The following is a 19852-nucleotide window of genomic DNA, read 5'->3' as shown; positions in this document are numbered from 1 at the left end:
ATGAAGCATCTAATGGAAGTATGAATTTCTGTTTGGCCTTGAAGGTCTGGGCATTAAAGTATGAGGGAATTTTCCCAGGACAAGAAAATCCTGGATAGTGTGAATAATATCAGGCCCAGGTACTCTGATAACTTGTGCAAATTGAAGATCCAATGTAAAGAACTGCAGAGTCTGCAGTGTCCACTTGATATTGTCCGACTGTGATAGGGGGGCTGGTCTTTCAGCAGGGGATTGTTCACATATCACACAACACGAATCCTTTGAGCACAGAGCAGAGTCAAGACTGAGGCAAGTATTGTGATGAAAACTCTGGGGACCATGAACATGGAAGGGCAACAAGTGAAAATGTTGACTGTCCAACGTAAAGTACATATAGCGATGACAGGGAGGAATAATGAAAGTGTGCAAGTAAGTATCCTGGATATCTACTGAAACCAGAAATACTCCTGGAAGAAGGGAGGCAATTTCAATAAAGAACTTCTGAACCCTTAGGAACAAGTTGAGTGTCTTTAGATCTAGAATGGGTGAGACTCCACCATTTGGTTCGGGTACGATAAAGAGATTTGAGTTAAAACCTTCAAAGTGTTCCACTTTTGCAGCAGGAGTGACGACCCCTTTAAACAGGAGCTGCTGAAGAGGAGCTGTCTGCCTTTGTGGGAAGAGGGGCAGGTAAGAAATTGTGAAGCAGGGAAGACACAAAGTCCAAAACTTCAATTTGCAGCTCTGGACACTACACTGTGGACACAGACATCTGAGATTTCCTGGGACCAGAAAATCAAGCAGGGTGACAAACATCTTCAGCGCTGACGTGGGGGTGCTCCATCACTTGGAAGTGGGCTTAGAACCAAACAATGGCTGGTTTGGAGGGCTTTGTCTTTTTACGAAAAAATGTTCCTGACTTAAATTTGAAACTGGAAGGTTAAATGAACGGTGAAAAGAAGCGTTTTTAACCTACCCTGTAGAGGACCTACTGATAGAATGCCAAGGCCTTTTTTTCTGGGGAAGAAGACTACCCTCACCCCCTGTGATCTCCTTGATATACTCTAAAGAAGGAGAAACAGAGCATCCACCCTCAAAGTGTAGCCATTCAAGGAATTTCTTACATAGGAGTTCTTCTAATTAGCATTTAAGCCCAAGGATCCTGCACATGTAGATGAATAGCAAAGTCATCTTGGAGACCTGACAAAGTTTATTTACCAATCCTTTGACAAAGTAGTGTAAGGCCCCTGGTAAGAGAGCTAAATGTCTGTGGACAGAAGCATTTGTTAGGATGGAACTAAGACTTCGGGTCATGTGTCTAGTTCAGACAGCAATGGTCTGGCAGACTAGCATAGAAAAAACATCAGATTGCATGGTGAAAGAAGAGGGCCTTAAAAAGGGCCTTTAACCTCTTGTACATTGGGTCATTGAACATAGGATTATTCTCTACAGGAGCCATGAGAGTCTTGTTAACACATAAGATGGCAGGGTCAACTACAGGGATAGGAGGTTACCTCTTTCGTCTGCTACCCCTTAAGCTATAAAGGCAATAGACAGGAGTGTACATATGCTGCAGCTGTGATGCTTTGCAAAATGTATCCCCACTGCCAGGATTGGCGGACAGTACAGCTTACCAACTGAATGGGGTTGTGTCGTAACCGCATGCAATAAGTGTTTTTAACGGTTACAAGTGGTAAAAAGGCAACATAATGCCACCTCACTGCATGTCAAATACCCTTCCGAACAGCAATTTACTGTGGATCACTCTTCAGATACCAGAACTAGAGGAATCTCTAGACTATCAATTTTATAAATCTAAAAGTTTCATTCTTAGATACTGAAGAATGAGACTTTTTGGATTTATCAATTTGATACTCTTACATTGAAAGGTTTCAATATGAGAGTAAATGTTTTTGCCATGTAATCATTACCACTATTAGGCTTCATTCACTCATCCATTTAAGAAATAAAGCATATACAATTAATTTTTGGTTACAGATCTAAATATGGCTGCATTGTCTTCAATTGAGCTATTCACACAGGTGTGTAGACATGAGCTGCTTTCAGATCTGTAACACAAAATCCAAATATCTGCATCTAAGAATAAGCATTTTACACACTTGCACGTATAAAAAGCATGTGCATGCGTTTGTAAGAACGTGAATTAGGTCTAAACAAAGGGGAAAATGAGTGATCATAAAAACAAATTATGTACACATACATGTCTTTAAGCATTTAAACGCATCTATACACAAGTGTCTTACTGATCATTATGCAGGAACTTTTCTCCTAGAAAACACGTGTAACAACATCAATAAAATTGTGCATGTTAATAAATGTATTTGTATTTAATTGTAATTTCATATAACATTACCTTGGGCTGCGTTTTTATACTATAATTTGTACAGTATGTTAATGGTGTGCTAGACAAATGGATTCACCAAAAAACAAAAACAAAATGGGCCATACAAGAAACTTCAGTTTTTAGCTGTAAAAATGTATTGTAGTGTAGCATGATATACATTGAAATGTATACATATATGCATCATGGTGGACCTGAATAGGCAACCAATAGTTTAATGTTAACAAACCTTGTTGGTAATGTGCAGCATCCATCAGCCGTCAGACGGACTTGTGTTTCATAGCTGTCTGGCGGGCACACAACTTGTTGAACTGGAGGGCACTCCACAGTACCGCAATCAACGCTAAAAACTTTAAAAAAAAAATTAATGTTATGATGTGAAGCATACAGCAGGCAGTACAAGACTGAATAGAGAGACTTGCTTTATGTGCCAAATGTTACACAGTTGAAAAAAATGACCATTGGGTTTAACTGAAATATAACAGAGATTAAAACAGGTTGATGCAACTCTCTTAGGGAGTCTAAATGTCCCTTGCCTCTGAAACCCGATCCACAATCAGATCATGCTCCAGAGGCTACTGACAGGTGATGAGGAAGCAGTGTGATGCTTCTTCCTTGCCTGTTTTAACCCTATTTTTGCCGACAATCATGCCGCAACCGCATGCAATGCATGTGGTGGCGGAGTGCCTGCAAGGCTTTCCCATGTTACTTGAATGTGTAGCGTTCGGCTAGCTTGCCTCATGCCGTTTGCAAGTTGGGAGAAGTTTGTAAACATTCTTGCCCACTGTGTATTGCAGCTTAAGGGGGAGGGGGGAGGCGGCGGCACTTGGTGGGTACAAAAAAACAGGGCTCAATCACACATTTTTTGCCATCACCCTCCCCCCCAACCTCAAGTATAAACAAACCCTAACTCTGTGCAATATATCTGTTTTTGTTTGATCAACTTTGCAAGTGCAAATTAATACAACTAAACTAAATTTAGATACTGAAAAGCAAGCAATTATCAGGCTTTCAATATTTGTTCTTCAAAGACTTTACACCAATGCTTTGTGCTAATATTCTTTCCAAATGGCACCCCAATGGCACCTTACTAAACTCATGCACCTTCAACACAAATAAATAAACAACATAGGTCATATATACAGAGGGTAAAATAAGTATTGAACACGTCACCGTTTTTCTAGGAAAATATATTTCTAAATCTTCTATTGACAATTTTCACCACATGTCGGTAACAACCCATCGAATACATACATACAAAGAAACCAAAACAAATAAGTTCAAAAATAAAGTTATGTGTAATTGAATGTAATGACACAGGGAAAAAGTATTGAACACGCTAACTGAAATTTATTTGTTGGTAATGACAGCTTCAAGATGCCTCCTATATGGAGAAACTAGTTGCATGCATTGCTCAGGTGTGATTTTGGCCCATTCTTCCACACAATCTTTAAATCTGGTTCCCTGAGCCTCTTCTATGAACTCTGATCTTCAGTTCTTTCCATATATTTTCTATTGGATTCAAGTCAGGTGATTGGCTGTGTCATTCTAGCAGCTTTATTTTCTTTCTTTGAAACCAATTGAGTTTCCTTGGCTTTGTGTTTGGGATCATTGTCTTGCTGAAATGTAAACCCTCATTTCATCTTTATCATCCTGGTAGATGGCAGCAAATTTTTATCAAGAATGTCTTGGTACATTTTTCCATTCTTCCTTCCTTCAATGATATGAAGTTTGCCAGTATCGTATGCTGAAAAACGGCTTGTCTAAATATTGTGCAGCAAACTATCAACGAGATTCAGCATGCATACAGGCTAGGGTGGTTGAGTGCATTACTTATTGTTTTCTTTGAAACAATTGTACCTACTAATTCCAGGTCTTTCTGAAGCTCTCCACAAGTGGTCCTTGGCTCTTGGACAACTCTTCTGATAATTCATTTCTTGCCTCAGTAAGAAATCTTGTTAGGAGCACCTGGTTGTGGCCAGTTTATGGTGAAATGATGTTCACTTTCGGACTATGGCCCCAACTGTGCTCACTGGAACATTCAGAAGTTTAGAAATCCTTCTGTAACCAATGTCATCAGTATGTTTTGCAACAATAAGGTTAAAATTGCCCCCCCCCCCACTCCCCCACGCTCACTGGAGCAATGGGCTGTGGAGGGGTCGGGAGCGGCTGGCTCAGGCTCTTAGCAGATCGCTGAGAGGCTGAGCCAGGTCCTGCTCAAGACTCTGGGGTGTAACCCGACTTTAAGTCGGAATCTTTCCCCAGCCTGGACCAGTTGAGTGACGTCAGCCGACAGCAGGCTTCAGCCTGCTGTCAGCTGAAAACAAGTAATAAGAGTGCAAAATGAACTGCACTTCTGTGATCCACAGATGTACAGCCAAAAGAGCTTTGGCTGTGCATCTCCTTTAATCTTGCAAGGGAAGTTTTTATGCATTAATATAAGGGCTCAGCCCTTCCACCTGACCACCTCAGATCCTAACACTGTGCTCACTCAGTTTTTTCATTCAGGAAGGCTCCATGCACACTGGGAGTGTCAATAACGCTGGTAATGTTAGCTGCGTAAAGTCACGTTAAAAATGTGAGTTTTTCAGCTTTTTTGCATTAGCGTTTTTTCACGTTTGCTAGCATTTTTTTTTACCCCCCAATTTTTTTTTGCTCCAAAAAAGTCCAAAAACGCCACTTTGCCGCGTTTTAGCAGCATTAGAGCATTTTACAGCTAAACAAAAACTCCTCTAGAAATCCATTAATTCTGGCGTTTTATTCCAGCCAAAAAACGCCCCTGCCAAAAAACGCTGATGACAGTCTATGTGTGCATGGACACATAGGATAACATACTGGGGAGTTTACTGGCTGTACAAAAAAATGCCAAAAGCAAAAAAACAGCAGCTGTGAAAACGTCCAATGTGCATGAGGACTAAAAGTCAAGGGCTTAGACCTGATTTTATATGAAGCTGTGTGTGCCGAGCAGGAACTGCTGGGATTGGCTTCTATTGGTACCAGATCTGGAAGCTGTGACACCTTTTAAAGGCAGCTTTCATTGATCATGGCTTTAGCAATAAAATTATGTGCATATGAATGGAGTTAAGAGCCATTCTGGATAATTGTCATGTGACATGTTACGGGACATCCACATAGAAAAGAAGAGTAGCAGACAGTTGTAATTACTGTGCAAAGCAAGATCCTGAAATGCAGGATCAGGTTGCTTATTCTTTGTCCTAGTCCAGCTAGCTGCAGTTTGATATTCAGAAATAGCAGTGAGAGCTGGCTGCAGGGCTGGGCCTGCCAAGTTAAAGAGAGCTTCTAAGCGCATATCAAATGTACTGTTAGCAGAATCTTTAAAAGATGGAACATTTTCAATTTGTACAGTGAGATGTTAGTTTGGGACAGTCAGGAGGAACAACCATAGTAACAGCCATTTTTTTTTGTGCAAACTCTTTTCCCACTGGATAGAGTTCCAAAAAGACTTCTGGAGTGTGAATATTCTTTCAGGGGTAACTCAGTCAATATAGACAGTAAATTCTATCTATTCATGAACAGGGAATGTTTTGTTAATTTTTGTAAGTCTCTTTGAGGCCAAAGGAGTGTGAAGAGACAGAGGAGAGTAATCTTAAGGGGCATAGAAGAAGTGGTGTGTTTCTAAGCCATAGACAAAGATAGCTGAATTAAGGTTGTAATCCATCCACGAAATTGGAACATGGATGATTTTTTGGAACTAGCTCTATTATGATGATAAGAACTCTTATATCACTTTCTTCAAGTTGTTCTATATGGCCTTTGATGTGACTTTTGTAATTGCCTACAGTGGGGCAAAAAAGTATTTAGTCAGCCACCAATTGTGAAATTTCTCCCACTTAAAAAGATGAGAGAGGCCTGTAATTGGCATCATAGGTAGACCTCAACTATGAGAGACAAAATGAGAAAACAAATCCAGACAATCACATTGGCTGATTTGGAAACAATTTATTTGCAAATTATGGTGGAAAATAAGTATTTGGTCAATATCAAAAGTTCATCTCAATACTTTGTTATATATCCTTTGTTGGCAATGACAGAGGTCAAACGTTTCCTGTAAGTCTTCACAAGGTTGGCACACACTGTTGCTGGTATGTTGGCCCATTCCTCCATGCAGATCTCCTCCAGAGCAGTGATGTTTTGGGGCTGTCGCTAGGCAACACCCTTTCAACTCCCTCCAAAGGTTTTCTATGGGGTTGAGATCTGGAGACTGGCTAGGCCACTCCAGGACCTTGAAATGCTTCTTACGAAGCCACTCCTTTGTTGCCCGGGCGGTATTCTTGGGATCATTGTCATGTTGGAAGACCCAGCCACTTTTCATCTTCAATGCCCTTGCTGATGGAAGGAGGTTTGTACTCAAAATCTCACGATACATGGCCCCATTCATTCTGTCCTGTACATGGATCAGTCGTCCTGGTCCCTTTGCGGAGAAACAGCCCCAAAGCATGATGTTGCCACCCCCATGCTTCACAGTAGGTATGGTGTTCTTTGGATGCAACTCAGCATTCTCTCTCCTCCAAACACGACGAGTTGTGTTTCTACCAAACAGTTCTATTTTGGTTTCATCTGACCATATGACATTCTCCCAATCCTCTTCTAGATCATCCAAATGCTCTCTAGCAAACTTCAGACGGGCCCGGACATGTACTGGCTTAAGCAGGGGGACACGTCTGGCACTGCAGGATCTGAGTCCCTGGCGGCGTTGTGTGTTACTGATGGTAGCCTTTGTTACGTTGGTCCCAGCTCTCTGCAGGTCATTCACTAGGTCCCCCTGTGTGGTCCTGGGATTTTTGTTCACCGTTCTTGTGATGATTTTGACCCCAAGGGGTGAGATCTTGCGTGGAGCCCCAGATCGAGGAAGATTATCAGTGGTCTTGTATGTCTCCCATTTTCTAATTATTGCTCCCACAGTTGATTTGTTCACACCAAGCTGCTTGCCTATTGCAGATTCAGTCTTCCCAGCCTGGTGCAGGTCTACAATTTTGTTTCTGGTGTCCTTCGACAGCTCTTTGGTCTTCACCATAGTGGAGTTTGGAGTGTGACTGTTTGAGGTTGTGGACAGGTGTCTTTTATACTGATAACAAGTTCAAACAGGTGCCATTGATACAGGTAATGAGTGCAGGACAGAGGAGCCTCTTGAAGAAGAAGGTACAGGTCTATGAGAGCCAGAAATCTTGCTTGTTTGTAGGTGACCAAATACTTATTTTCCACCATAATTTGCAAATAAATTGTTTCCAAATCAGCCAGTGTGATTGTCTGGATTTTTTTCTCATTTTGTCTCTCATAGTTGAGGTCTACCTATGATGCCAATTACAGGCCTCTCTCATCTTTTTAAGTGGGAGAACTTGCACAATTGGTGGCTGGCTAAATACTTTTTTGCCCCACTGTATGTGTGGGTTTATGATACCTGTCAGTTAATTTTATTTTGCAGTTTAAAAAAAGTGCAAAACATAACAATTGATCTTAGTTACTCTCTCAGGGATTTTTGTCCCCTTGTACCTGCTTAACCTCCTTGGCGGTATTCCCGAGTGTAGCTCGGGGTAACATTTCAGTACCAAGAGCGGTAACCCCGAGCTACACTCGGGAATACCATGTGGCACTGCTCCGGCATTTGTTCTTCACTTTCCTTACCCTGCGCTCCCACGATGTGTCCCCTGCAGCGTCCCCGGCCATCTCCTCCAGCCGATGCCGACATCCGGCTTCTGTGTTCCTGTCCCTGTGACGTCGGGACGTACGGGCGCCGCCGGCAGCGGGAAATTTAAAAATTTTAAATAATGTCATTTTTTTTTTTTTACATTTTACATAGTAAAACATTGCTGTCTCAACCAATTTCACATACATTTTGTCCCGAGTGCTTTGTCCTGCGCCCCGCCTGCATTTTGTCTGTTCTTTCTGCCTGGAAACTGAGAAACGTCCATGGCGTCCAAAAAGTGTCCCTTTAGGTCAAAAGCGGTTTAGATCAGCTAGAGAACAGCGATAGTAAATCAGAACCACTTGCAGAATTGAGTGATAATGATTCCTGGGGAAATTCGTCATCAGACACTGAAAACGATTTTGCGACTTTGCTCAGCGATGTGCGAACTTATTATGGCGCTATATTTCAAATTTCAGTGTTTTTGGTTTGACTATATTATTGAATTAAATGTATTATTATTATATTATTATTTTTTATGATTATTTATTAAATTATAATTTATGATTTTGTGTTTCAAATTTTATCATACCCGGGATGTTTAATAGACTCTTGTTCGGACAGATTTCAGTGAGTTATTCCTAAATATTACAGCCTACAATAAAAAAACTACATATTTCGATGCAAAATAATGGTACCGCTTTCAGCACCAAAAATCTGAAATAATCATACCGCCAAGGAGGTTAACAACCCCCTCTGCTCAAGATCATAGCAATATGAGCCGGTGTTCAAGGACCCCTTATCTGGTGGCCACTTGGATCTGATTTGCATGGAATTAATGTTTGAATCAGCTGTGCTCCTTACAGATTTTTGTTTTGTTTATTTTGTGTTAAAAGTTTTTTCTTTTGGCTTGATATAACTTTTAATGTTCACAATCATTTGTTGATAATGTCTTGTATTGGCAGAGCCTCTTGTTAGTTTGGACTGGCAAGTATACCTTTAAGTATACTTTTTATTCCTTTAATGTATCCCTTGAAGTTCTTTACGCCTTTATTATTTTGGTGTTGTTCATGGGTATCTATATTTCTCATAATGCCCAGGGTCTCAATACCCCTCAGAAAAGAAAAAAAAGGTTTTCACCATTATAATTGAGTACTGTCCGTGATACTTTTTTTATTTGAACTAACATACAATTTTGAGGACAAGCTTTTGGGGTATGTCCCCTTCTTCACAGTCCAAGCAGTACTATACAAATCACAAAGTTTCAGCAGAACATTAGAAGGGATGAGAAAAAAAAGAGGTTAGAGATATGATACAGCAAAAGCGAGGGGGGGGGGATACTACACTCACACAGAGGGAGTTAAGCTTGAGCTAATAGTTATAAAACTGTCGGATAATAAGTGAGGAATCCCATGTCCAAATTCAGGCCGTTATCTCTTGTGTCAAATAGAATTATCATTCTTAGTTCAAAAGTTTTTCTTTCCTGAATGGATTTGAAATTTCCTTTAAGAACTAAAATATTGAGGTCTCCCATTGTGTGGCCTGGTTGTGCGAAATGGTGTCCTACAGGTGTGCAGAGGTCATCTTCTTTATGTTCCTTGATGGTATGTCTGTGCAAATTCATCCTTGTTTGCAACTGCTGTCCTGTTTCGCCAACATAAGATCCTTTGCTGCATTTTCTGCACTGGATAAGGTACACAACATTACTGGAGGTGCAGCTGTATGATCCGGAAATACTGAAGATCCCTTTTGAGTGTCTGACACTTTATGATGGATTGATTTGGTTGCATATTTTGCAGCGTTTTCCATTGCAGGCTGTGCTTCCATTATTTGTGACAATTATTTGTGACATTATTTCTTGATCAGAAGGAAGTTTCCTACTGATTAGTTCATTTCTGAGGTTGGGGGGTTGTCTGAAAGCCAGTATTGGGGGTTGTTGGAATATTTCTTTCAGAGTTCCATCAACTGTTATGATGGGTTGTAAATCTTTGATTATTTTCTTATCCCTTCTAGTGCTGGGTTGTATGTGGTTACTAGAGGTACACGGTTGTTTGTATTTTTCTCTTTGTACTGAAGTAGATTTTCTCTTTGTGTTCTCAAGGCTGTGTTTATGCCGGTGTTGATAGTTTTGTCCTTGTAACCTTTCTTATGGAAGGCGTCTGCTAGTGTCCCAAGATGTTTATCTCTGTCTCTTGGGTCAGAACATATTCGGTGGTATCTAATGGCCTGACTGTGTACGATGGCACGTTTTGTGTGTTGGGGGTGGAAGCTGGAACTGTGGAGGTAGTTGCATCTGTCAGTGGGTTTCCTGTATATTGAGGTGTGAAGCGTATTATCCCTGATGTATACTGTGGTGTTTAGGAAGTTGACGTGTGTTTGAGTATTCCATTTTTAGTTTGATTGATGGATGAAAACTGTTGATCAATGAGTAAAATTGTTTTAGGTTTTCTTCACCTTCTGTCCATAGGATGAAAATATCATCAATATAGCGATAGTATCTGTATGGTTTTTGTTCCATGCTGTTCAGGAATTTTTCCTCCAGGTCAGCCATAAATAAATTGGCATATTGGGGTGCCATTTTACTTCCCATCGCAGTACCCATACATTGAAGATAGATGTCTTTATTGAAAGCAAAGTAGTTGTGTGTAAGTATGAATTCAATGAGCTGTGTAACATCCTCAGTAGTGTATTTGTGGTTTGGTGAGGATAAGGATCTGTGACATGCAGCTAATCCATCCTTGTGAGGCATATTACTATACAGGGATACTACATCCATAGTCACTAGAAGTGTATTAGATGGTAATTGCTGTATGTTGTTGATGTTCATAAAGTCAGTTGTGTCTTGCAGGAAACTAGCAGTATTCATGACTAACGGTTTTAAAAAATTTTCTACAAAGCCTGAGATTTGTTCAGTGAGTGTATTCATACCTGTTATGATGGGTCTGCCTGGATTTCCTGGCTTGTGGTGGGCTGGAAGTGTTTTAATGAGACCTTTTAATTGCTTTGTAAAGTCCTGGGTCGGATCATAATCCAGTTTTTTATAGTAGATGGCATTGTCCAGCTGCCTATGGCCTTATTATATGTATTTGTTTGTATCCATCACAACAACTGCTCCCCTTTATCCGCTGGTTTGATGGCGATGGCCTGATTATTGCGCAAATCATGTATAGCCCTTCGCTCTAGTGGTGAAAGATTGTACAGAATTTTCTTTTGCTGGGTGGATATCAGGGATGTAGCTTGCAATCTGAAGCTATCAATATAGGTGTCCAGTTTGGGGTTGCGTCCTTGTGGAGGTGTGAACCAGCTGTTCTTTTTCTTTGTGTAGCACTCCATTGTCCTAGGATTCCTTTCATTATTGTGGAAATATTCTTTGAGCCTTAGTCTCCTGAAGAAATCCTCCATATCTGACAATAATTGTAAATTATCCAATTTTGTGGTTGGGCAGAATGTAAGGCCTTTGGAGAGGATGGTTAATTCTGGTTCAGAAAGTTTATGATTGAACAAGTTGATGATTCCAAGTTTCTTTGTTATATCCACATTTTCAGTCAGGTCAGCATTTACACAAGGGATACCTTGGGATTCCGGATTAGATTCCAGGTCACTGATAGTAGGAGGTATAGATGTTGTTCAGAATATAGGACCTGTTTCACACAATCTCGTGCTTAATCATAACAACGAGATTTTGTGAAACGCGTTAACAGGTCCTATATTCCGGTCCTGGTGTTTTGTGTGTCCTATGAATCAATAAACACACACTATATTCATCTATCCTCGGATGTGCGGCTGACCATTCTTCCTATTGCATTGTAACTAAGCATTGGCCATGTTTGCCAGGAAGTTAAATTATACTATTATTCCACCCGACTTATATAAATTGCAAAATGCTAATAAGCAGTTGGTTGCACATCCTTAGGAAGTTTTGGAGATATTTTTGAATTACTAAAAACAACTTCTTTCATCTCCAACTACAGACTCTATACAAACCTCCCCTGGCTCAATAATTTCTCTTTCCCAAAACATTCTGACAAGCAGGTTTAGGACCTGAAGGCCCCGTACATGATAGAGGTAATAGTTGAAGTTGATAAATCTTTGAAAGTTTAGAAAGGCCCATGGCCCAGATGGATTCCCCTTGTCCTATTATAAAAAATGTGCACCTATTTTAATTCCCAAACTCACTAAGATGTTAATTTTATTTTGTAAGGCAATACCTTCCCTCCCGAGATGGTTTTGGCTAACCCTTCTCCCCAAACCTAATATGGACCTTACACTACTCAAAGTGAAAATATCCAGTGAGTGACAGTTGCATGGATAAAAATGCCCTGTTGATGTCAGAGGTTAGAGGTCACCTATTTTATTTCCCAAACTCATTAAGATGTTTAATTTTATTTTGCAAGGGAATACCTTCCCTCCTGAGATGGTTTTGGCTAACCCGTCTCCCCAAACCTAATATGGACCTTACACTACTGAAAGTGAAAATATCCAGTGAGCGGCAGTTGTGTGGATAAAAATGCCTTGTTGATGTCAGAGGTCAGAGGAAGAAGGGTTAACTAAAGCGTTTTACACATTTTGTCATTTTACAACCAAAAACATAAATGTATTTTAATGGGATTTTATGTGATAGACCAACACAATTGCACATAATTGTGAAGTGGAAGGCAAATGGTTTTCAAAATGTTTTACAAATAAATATCTGAAAAGTGTGGTGTGCATTTGTATTTGTACCCCTTTAGTCTGATACCCCTAAATAAAATCTAGTGGAACCAATTGCCTTCAGAAGTCACCTAATTAGTAAATAGAGTCCACTTGTGTGTAATTTAATCTCAGTATAAATACAGCTGTTCTGTGAAACCCTCAGACGTTTGTTAGAGAACATTAGTGAACAAACAGCATCATGAAGGCCAAGGAACACACCAGACAGGTCAGGGATAAAGTTGTGGAGAAGTTTAAAGCAGGGTTAGGGTATAAAAAATATCCTAACATATCAAGCACTGTTCAATTCTTAATCCGGAAATGGTGAGAATACGGCACAACTGCAAACCTACCAATATATGGACATCCACCAAAACTGACAGACAGGGCAAGAAGACCATTAATCACAGAAGCAGCCAAAAGGCCCATAGTAACTCTGGAGGAACTGAAGAGATCCACAGCTCAGGTGGGACAATCTGCCCACAGGACAAGTATTAGTCGTGCACTCCACAAATCTGACCTTTATGGAAGAGTGGCAAGAAGAAAGCCATTGTTGAAAAAAAGCCAAAAGAAGGCCCGTTTGCAGTTTGCGAGAAGCCACATGGGGGGCACAACATACATGTGGAAGAAGATGCTCTGGTCAGATGAGATCGAAGTTGAACTTTTTGGCCTAAAAGCAAAACACTATGTGTAGTGGAAAACTAACATTGCACATCACCCTGAACAAACCATCCCCACTGTGAAACGTGATGGCAGCATCATGTTGTGGGGATGCTTTCCTTCAGGGACAGGGAAGCTGGTCAGAGTTGATGGGAAGATGGCTGGAACCAAATACAGGGCAATCTTAGAAGAAAACCTGTTAGAGTATGCAAAAGACTTGAGACTGAGGCAGAGGTTCAACTTCCAGCAGGACAACGATCCTAAACATATAGCCAGAGCTACAATGGAATAGTTTAGATCAAAGCATATTCATGTGTTAGAATGGCCCAGTAAAAGTCCAGACCTAAATTCAATTTAGAATTTGTGGCTAGACTTGAAAATTGCTGTTAATTGATGTACCTTGAGCTATTTTGCAAATAAAGCTGGTAGAGACATACCCAAAAAGTTGTAATTGCAGCAAAAGGTGGTCCTACAAAGTATTGACTCAGGAGGGCTAAATGCAAATGCACGACACACTTTCCAGATATTTATTTGTAAAAAATGTTAAAAACCATTTATCATTTTCCTTCTACTACACAATTATGAGCACTTCTGTCTTACAGTAATTGGGTCATGGGTTCGATTCCCAACCATGACGCCTCCTGCATGGAGTTTCCATGTTCTCCCTGTGTTCGTGTGGGTTTCCTACGGGTACTCCAGTTTCCTCCCACACTCCAAAGACATGCTGGTAGGTTAATTGACTCCTGTCTAAATTGTCCTAGTTTCATCCCTGGCCATGCAGGATTTCCTGCATGGTAGGGGTTGGGGAAAGACCTGGCAACCTACCCTGTAAAAATAATTGCTAAGAGAATTCAAGGAAAAAGTCATTTTCGAGTGACGGTCCAAGCAATCGGCAAGGGTTGGCTACGACTGAATGGATAGATAGAGAGAGAAACACAATTATCTGCCACTTTGTGTTGGTCTATCACATAAAATCCCAATAAAATACATTTACATTTTTGGTTGTAACATGGCAAAATGTGGAAAACTTCAAGGGGTATGAATACTTTTTCAAGGCACACTGGACATTTTTAAAGATCATTTCTCTCTCTATGACTTGAACAACCATTTACAATATTTGAACAAAAGTGCATCAATTTGCCCAGAGATAAGGGCATGATCTCTGGGCAAAGTGAGGCACTTCTGTTCAAATATTTTATTTTTGTATGCATATCTTAGCAGCTCATATTCAACTAATTAATCTGCTCCTATGGTGCAATGGGAGCAGGATGATGACCTGGATTTATCCAATTCTGACTGGGAGGATATGTTGACAAATGTACATAAATGTACATGCTCATTAGCCAATAGAGAAATGGCTTTGAAACTTCAAACTAGATGGTAAATGACTCTAGTTAAATTACACAAAATATATCCTTCCATCTCAGATTCTTGCTTTAGAGGTTGTCAGGAGCATGGTACCCTTACCCATATTTTTTGGAGCTGTTCTAGGATAAGTACCATTTTCAGAAAAGCTGCTTGCAATTTGGCACATATAGTTGACTTGCAATTTGACCTTATGGTACCTATTTGTCTTCTGTTCACTGCTATCCCCAATGTTCTCCCTCAATGCGAGAGGCCATTGCACATTTGGTATGGGGCAATTCAGTCGCTCATTGCCTTCATTGTGAATTGCCTTAAACTGGAGATTGGATTCCCTATTGTGGTCTCAGGTGATCTATCGCATGAAATCTATCAACATTATGGAAAGAATTCATCACATGGAAAGAATTCAACACAATGCATATATTTAATTGGAAGTGGAATTACTGTTCCCCATACCTATAGGGGTTATGGCGATTTTTAAATCTCCATACACAAGTGTTCTGATTGTGAACATTTTTGAAGTCACCCTGGTATTTCTTTTTCTTAAGTTTGTTGACTTTGTTTAGAATTTTGTCTATTTTGTTTGTTATTCTATCACCAGTCAGAACTTAAATTTTTGGCGTAGCATTTTTTATATGCTGGAAAAATACTCCATCTATCCATCCATCCATCTGGGACAGGGATATATGTATCCACTCATCTCTAAGTCCAGTTAAAGGGACACAAGTTGTTTCTGACCACACTTAACAGTTTGGTCACAAAAATCAGGTGATCGCATACAAGCGAAGGAGCACATGAGAAGTTTTTTGCATGGATTTTTTTTGCATTGACCTTTTTTTGTGTGGATTTATTTATATAAATATATATATATATATATATATATATATATATATATTTTTTTTTATATATAATTTATATATTTTTATTACTGAAAGTAATCACAGCTAATCACGGAGGGGTTGTGAGAATATAGTAGCAGTGCATTGGTAATAGTGTGGAATCATATATACACTATCTATTATTAAGTTGCTATAATTACACATAACTGAGTTTTTTCACTATTTTTAGTGGAGTGCGGCACAATATTTTTTTTTTTTTATTATAGTAACACATTTTTATGAGTATGTGTATGGTGTAGGCAATCCACTAATTTAATTCTTCACTTATATATTTTATATTATTTAATATATAGCAGTTTATTTAAGAGTAAAATTAAAAAATCATAATTTTGTACACAAATACAAATACAAATAGCTCACAAGTATCACGACTTTATTTTTTATATACTGGCCTGTTTTCTCTATGAAAAGTACTCAATAAAATTTTTGTAAACAAAAAAAGTGTGCAACCAGTGGTGCACTGCAACACCTGGTCATCCACCAGAAACAGAACTCTGAATGGTTGAATTTTAGCACAGATTTTAAGAGATGTACACAAAGTAAAATTTACGGGAAGTGAATACATTCCACACATTGCCCCATTTTAAACAGTATCTGTCAAAGATACAGGGCAACCCTTTCTTACCTGTCCATGGCACTGTACTGTTTATAAAGACCCTGATTTGCTTATCATGGAAGGCATACCCCTGGAAGGGTTTTCAGAGAATAAAGTTACTCTGCTCGGTCTCTACTTGTGTCCTTAAAACATCAAAGTGCAGCGCTTAAAAAAGTATATAAGTGATAAACAATAGTAGAGTCAATAAAGCATCCACAATGTATCACTGGAGAAATGCGAACTTCCACGGCCTTTTACTCCTTCAAATAACAGAAATGCGCACTCACCAGAAAACGCATGGGTATGCGCATGTACAATCAAACATCCCAGGTGATAGGAACATCCAAGGTTAGGCAGCAGGCATTTTCCTCATGATGGGTCATCACAGACTCTTGGGTCAGGTCCAGAGGTTCCCCCTAAGGTCAGCCAGGTGCTCCACACAAAAGCTCCTCTTAAGATGGCAGTGTGCTCTCTCTGTGGGAATGATAGCCCCACATAGGAGCCCCAGAAAACAGATGCCAGAGATAGTGTAGTACTTCCCATAAACTTTTTATTTGTATAAAACGCATAACAGGGCAGTGTGCATAATCAGTTTCATAAGTGAATAGAAAAAGCAGCAATACTGACCCCAATAAAAATGGCCCATTTTTATTGGGGTCAGTATTGCTGCTTTTTCTATTCACTTATGAAACTGATTATGCACACTGCCCTGTTATGCATTTTATACAAATAAAAAGTTTATGGGAAGTACTACACTATCTCTGGCATCTGTTTTCTGGGGCTCCTATGTGGAGCTATCATTCCCACAGAGAGAGCACACTGCCATCTTAAGAGGAGCTTTTGTGTGGAGCACCTGGCTGACCTTAGGGGGAACCTCTGGACCTGACCCAAGAGTCTGTGATGACCCATCATGAGGAAAATGCCTGCTGCCTAACCTTGGATGTTCCTATCACCTGGGATGTTTGATTGTACATGCGCATACCCATGCGTTTTCTGGTGAGTGCGCATTTCTGTTATTTGAAGGAGTAAAAGGCCGTGGAAGTTCGCATTTCTCCAGTGATACATTGTGGATGCTTTATTGACTCTTTACTATTGTTTATCACTTATATACTTTTTTAAGCGCTGCACTTTGATGTTTTATGGTTATATTGATATTTTGAAGGCAGTGTGGTTGCCTTTAGTGTTCTAGCTGCTTTATTTATAAGAGCGCTCACTATCTTTTAATCTGCTTGTGTCCTGTTCCATCCACTCCCAAGTCACACCTGTGTTTGTCATCTCAATCTAAAGACTTTCAGGATTGCATATACTTGTATTTGGCAAAGATAAACCATTATTTCTTAGCTAATTGGAGAGACTTCCAGGATTTCAATATATCTGGCATGAAGCTACCAGCACTGTTGGATGTCTATAAAGATTTTTAGAATTCCATATATCTGGCAATGAATCAACCAGCAGCAAATCAACGGAGCACATCAGAACTAAAGAAAACATGTCCACTCTCCAGAGGACAGTAGCAAAAATTAAGGCATGATGGTTGTGGGTGGGCTTATTCTGTACTGGCAAAAAGCTTTTTCTTGTTGCCAGTGTCCATTTCATTTTTGGGAGGCAGTATACACAGCAGTCTATGAATTCTAAGAATTCCTGTGTGCTTCAATTGACAAAAAAGTCATGTATTTTTGTTTGTCCCGGTTGGTGAGATTTACTATTACTAACTGACAGTGGTTCTAACCATAGACTGCTATATCAAAAACAAACTAAAAAGTCCTTATCTGTCACTTACTGTAAAACTTTCCATCAAATACTTTCGGAAAATATTCATTTGCATAGGGCTAAACATGACTATACAGGGTTCACATTTGCAAGAGGCCACTCACACCTTAAGCAATGTATTGCAGGAAGAGGGGTGTGTACCTTGTGTCTCATATATAGAAGTACTGTTGAGTTTTTGATGGCGTTCCGATGCAGGATCGGATTGTAGTTAGAACTGGCACTGGGAAGGCAGAACAGGCATTTTAGGGTGCATGCAGAACCTTTTTTTTTTTTTTTTTATTTAAAGCAAATTAACCAAGCAAAATAAGTACTTACATTTTTTGTAAGCCTTTGACAATTTCTATGTAATTGGTCCTTATGATTGTGTTTTCAATGCAAGGTATTAGAACTTGGGTCACTTTTACAATGTAATTCCTTTGAAGCAAACTATTCTATACCTTTGGACTTGCAAATGATTTATTAGTATTAAATGCTTTACTTTTTGAAGTCATAAATATTACTAACTATAGATTTCTTTGAAACTCACATCTCATTTCTGGCTTGAAAAGCGTGACACATTTTCAATATAAAATGACAGATGATTTAGAAAGAAATGCCAACATGTTAGCTTATAAATGGTTTGGGATAACAGTACTAAAACCTTGTATTCTAACAGGGTCAGATTCAACATTTTTCCTTATAGAACACCTCTCTGTCAATGACATATTAACTCTGTTATATTGCCACAAAAAAACAAACAAACAAAGGAGACAGGTTGAAAATAAAGACACTAAGAGAGAGAGTGCAGCCAAATCTGAGTATGTACATGGACCATTTGGCTAATTAAGTGGTTTAGCTGCTTGTACACAAAACACACACACACACATATATATATATGTATATATTTCAACACATCTATACTTAAAACTCTACATGTACATGGCTCTAATAATCGCAACAGAAAACCAGCATTTGATGTTAGGAGGCTAATTGAAAATAATGTTTTTATTTTCTAATTAAATATTAAACACAAGCTGTTGCTATTATATGTAGTCTTGCATGCAGCAATGGAGGATCCACTGTACAATTAGAACAGGTTGCATAGAATAGGTGAAAGAATAGACCCTCCAGAGATCTGACCTGTAAATAGAAAAACAGATGACTGCATTGTCAGGGTAGTACTATGATCTCTTTGAGTGATAATTGACACCTATAAGTGTCACACCTACACATATGTGCAAACAAATTCCCATGGCAACTAGGTAAGAATGATATCACAGGCCTTCAGGTGAGATCCTCAGAAGTCTGGGGATCCCAAATCTCATGAAAAGAACTTTCGCACAGTGCAGGAGCACCTTCAAGCAAGATTTGGGAATCTCACCAGAATACCAATGACATCACCATCACTTAAGATTCACAGGTAGGAGCTGGGGTGTAAGATAAACATTTGTATTACACTCCTAATGATTGTATGGGTAAGGCCACATTTTTATTCCTTAGTCTAAAGAAAATATGGACCTTTCATTTTGATATAAGGTCCACTTTAAGCTGTCTTCCAAAGTTTCAAAAATGTACAAGAACTTCTCAAGTGAACAAAAATTTGGTAATTTTTACAAATGAACTATGTACCATTTCAGTACCTCCACTGTACTAGCTTGCTCTTCACTGTATTTGTAAGCCCCATTCACATTTTTAGTACAGGATGTAAGATAGTTGCCATGAATTTTCACAGAGAAAGACATAATTACCTATATGACTTTGTATAAGAAACTGGTGCTTAGAGCTTTTGTTGATTCATTTGCCATGCACTGTGATATCACCCATAGCTGTGAATTAATGTGTTCGCAATCTACGCAGAAACATCAGAGAGGGAGGAAAAAAAAAAACATGTGTGGTACTGCTTCAGAGAA

At 39.4% G+C, this 19852-nt stretch overlaps 1 protein-coding gene across 1 annotated transcript in view; it reads right to left on the bottom strand.

Moving 5' to 3' along the window:
• Positions 1–19852, bottom strand: part of CRIM1 (cysteine rich transmembrane BMP regulator 1) — a 1025033-nt gene that overhangs the window by 567934 nt on the left and 437247 nt on the right. The window contains exon 4 of the mRNA XM_089690902.1: positions 2571–2691. Within this exon, the coding sequence (XP_089547028.1) occupies positions 2571–2691 (121 nt within the window). The remainder of the gene's footprint in view (positions 1–2570; positions 2692–19852) is intronic.

The sequence above is a fragment of the Staurois parvus genome, unplaced genomic scaffold (assembly GCF_062004578.1).
Source record: "Staurois parvus isolate SC_StPar_1 unplaced genomic scaffold, SC_StPar_1.0 ptg000546l, whole genome shotgun sequence".
NCBI classification, from domain to species: domain Eukaryota; kingdom Metazoa; phylum Chordata; class Amphibia; order Anura; family Ranidae; genus Staurois; species Staurois parvus.
This window is presented reverse-complemented; position numbering and strand designations above follow the sequence as displayed.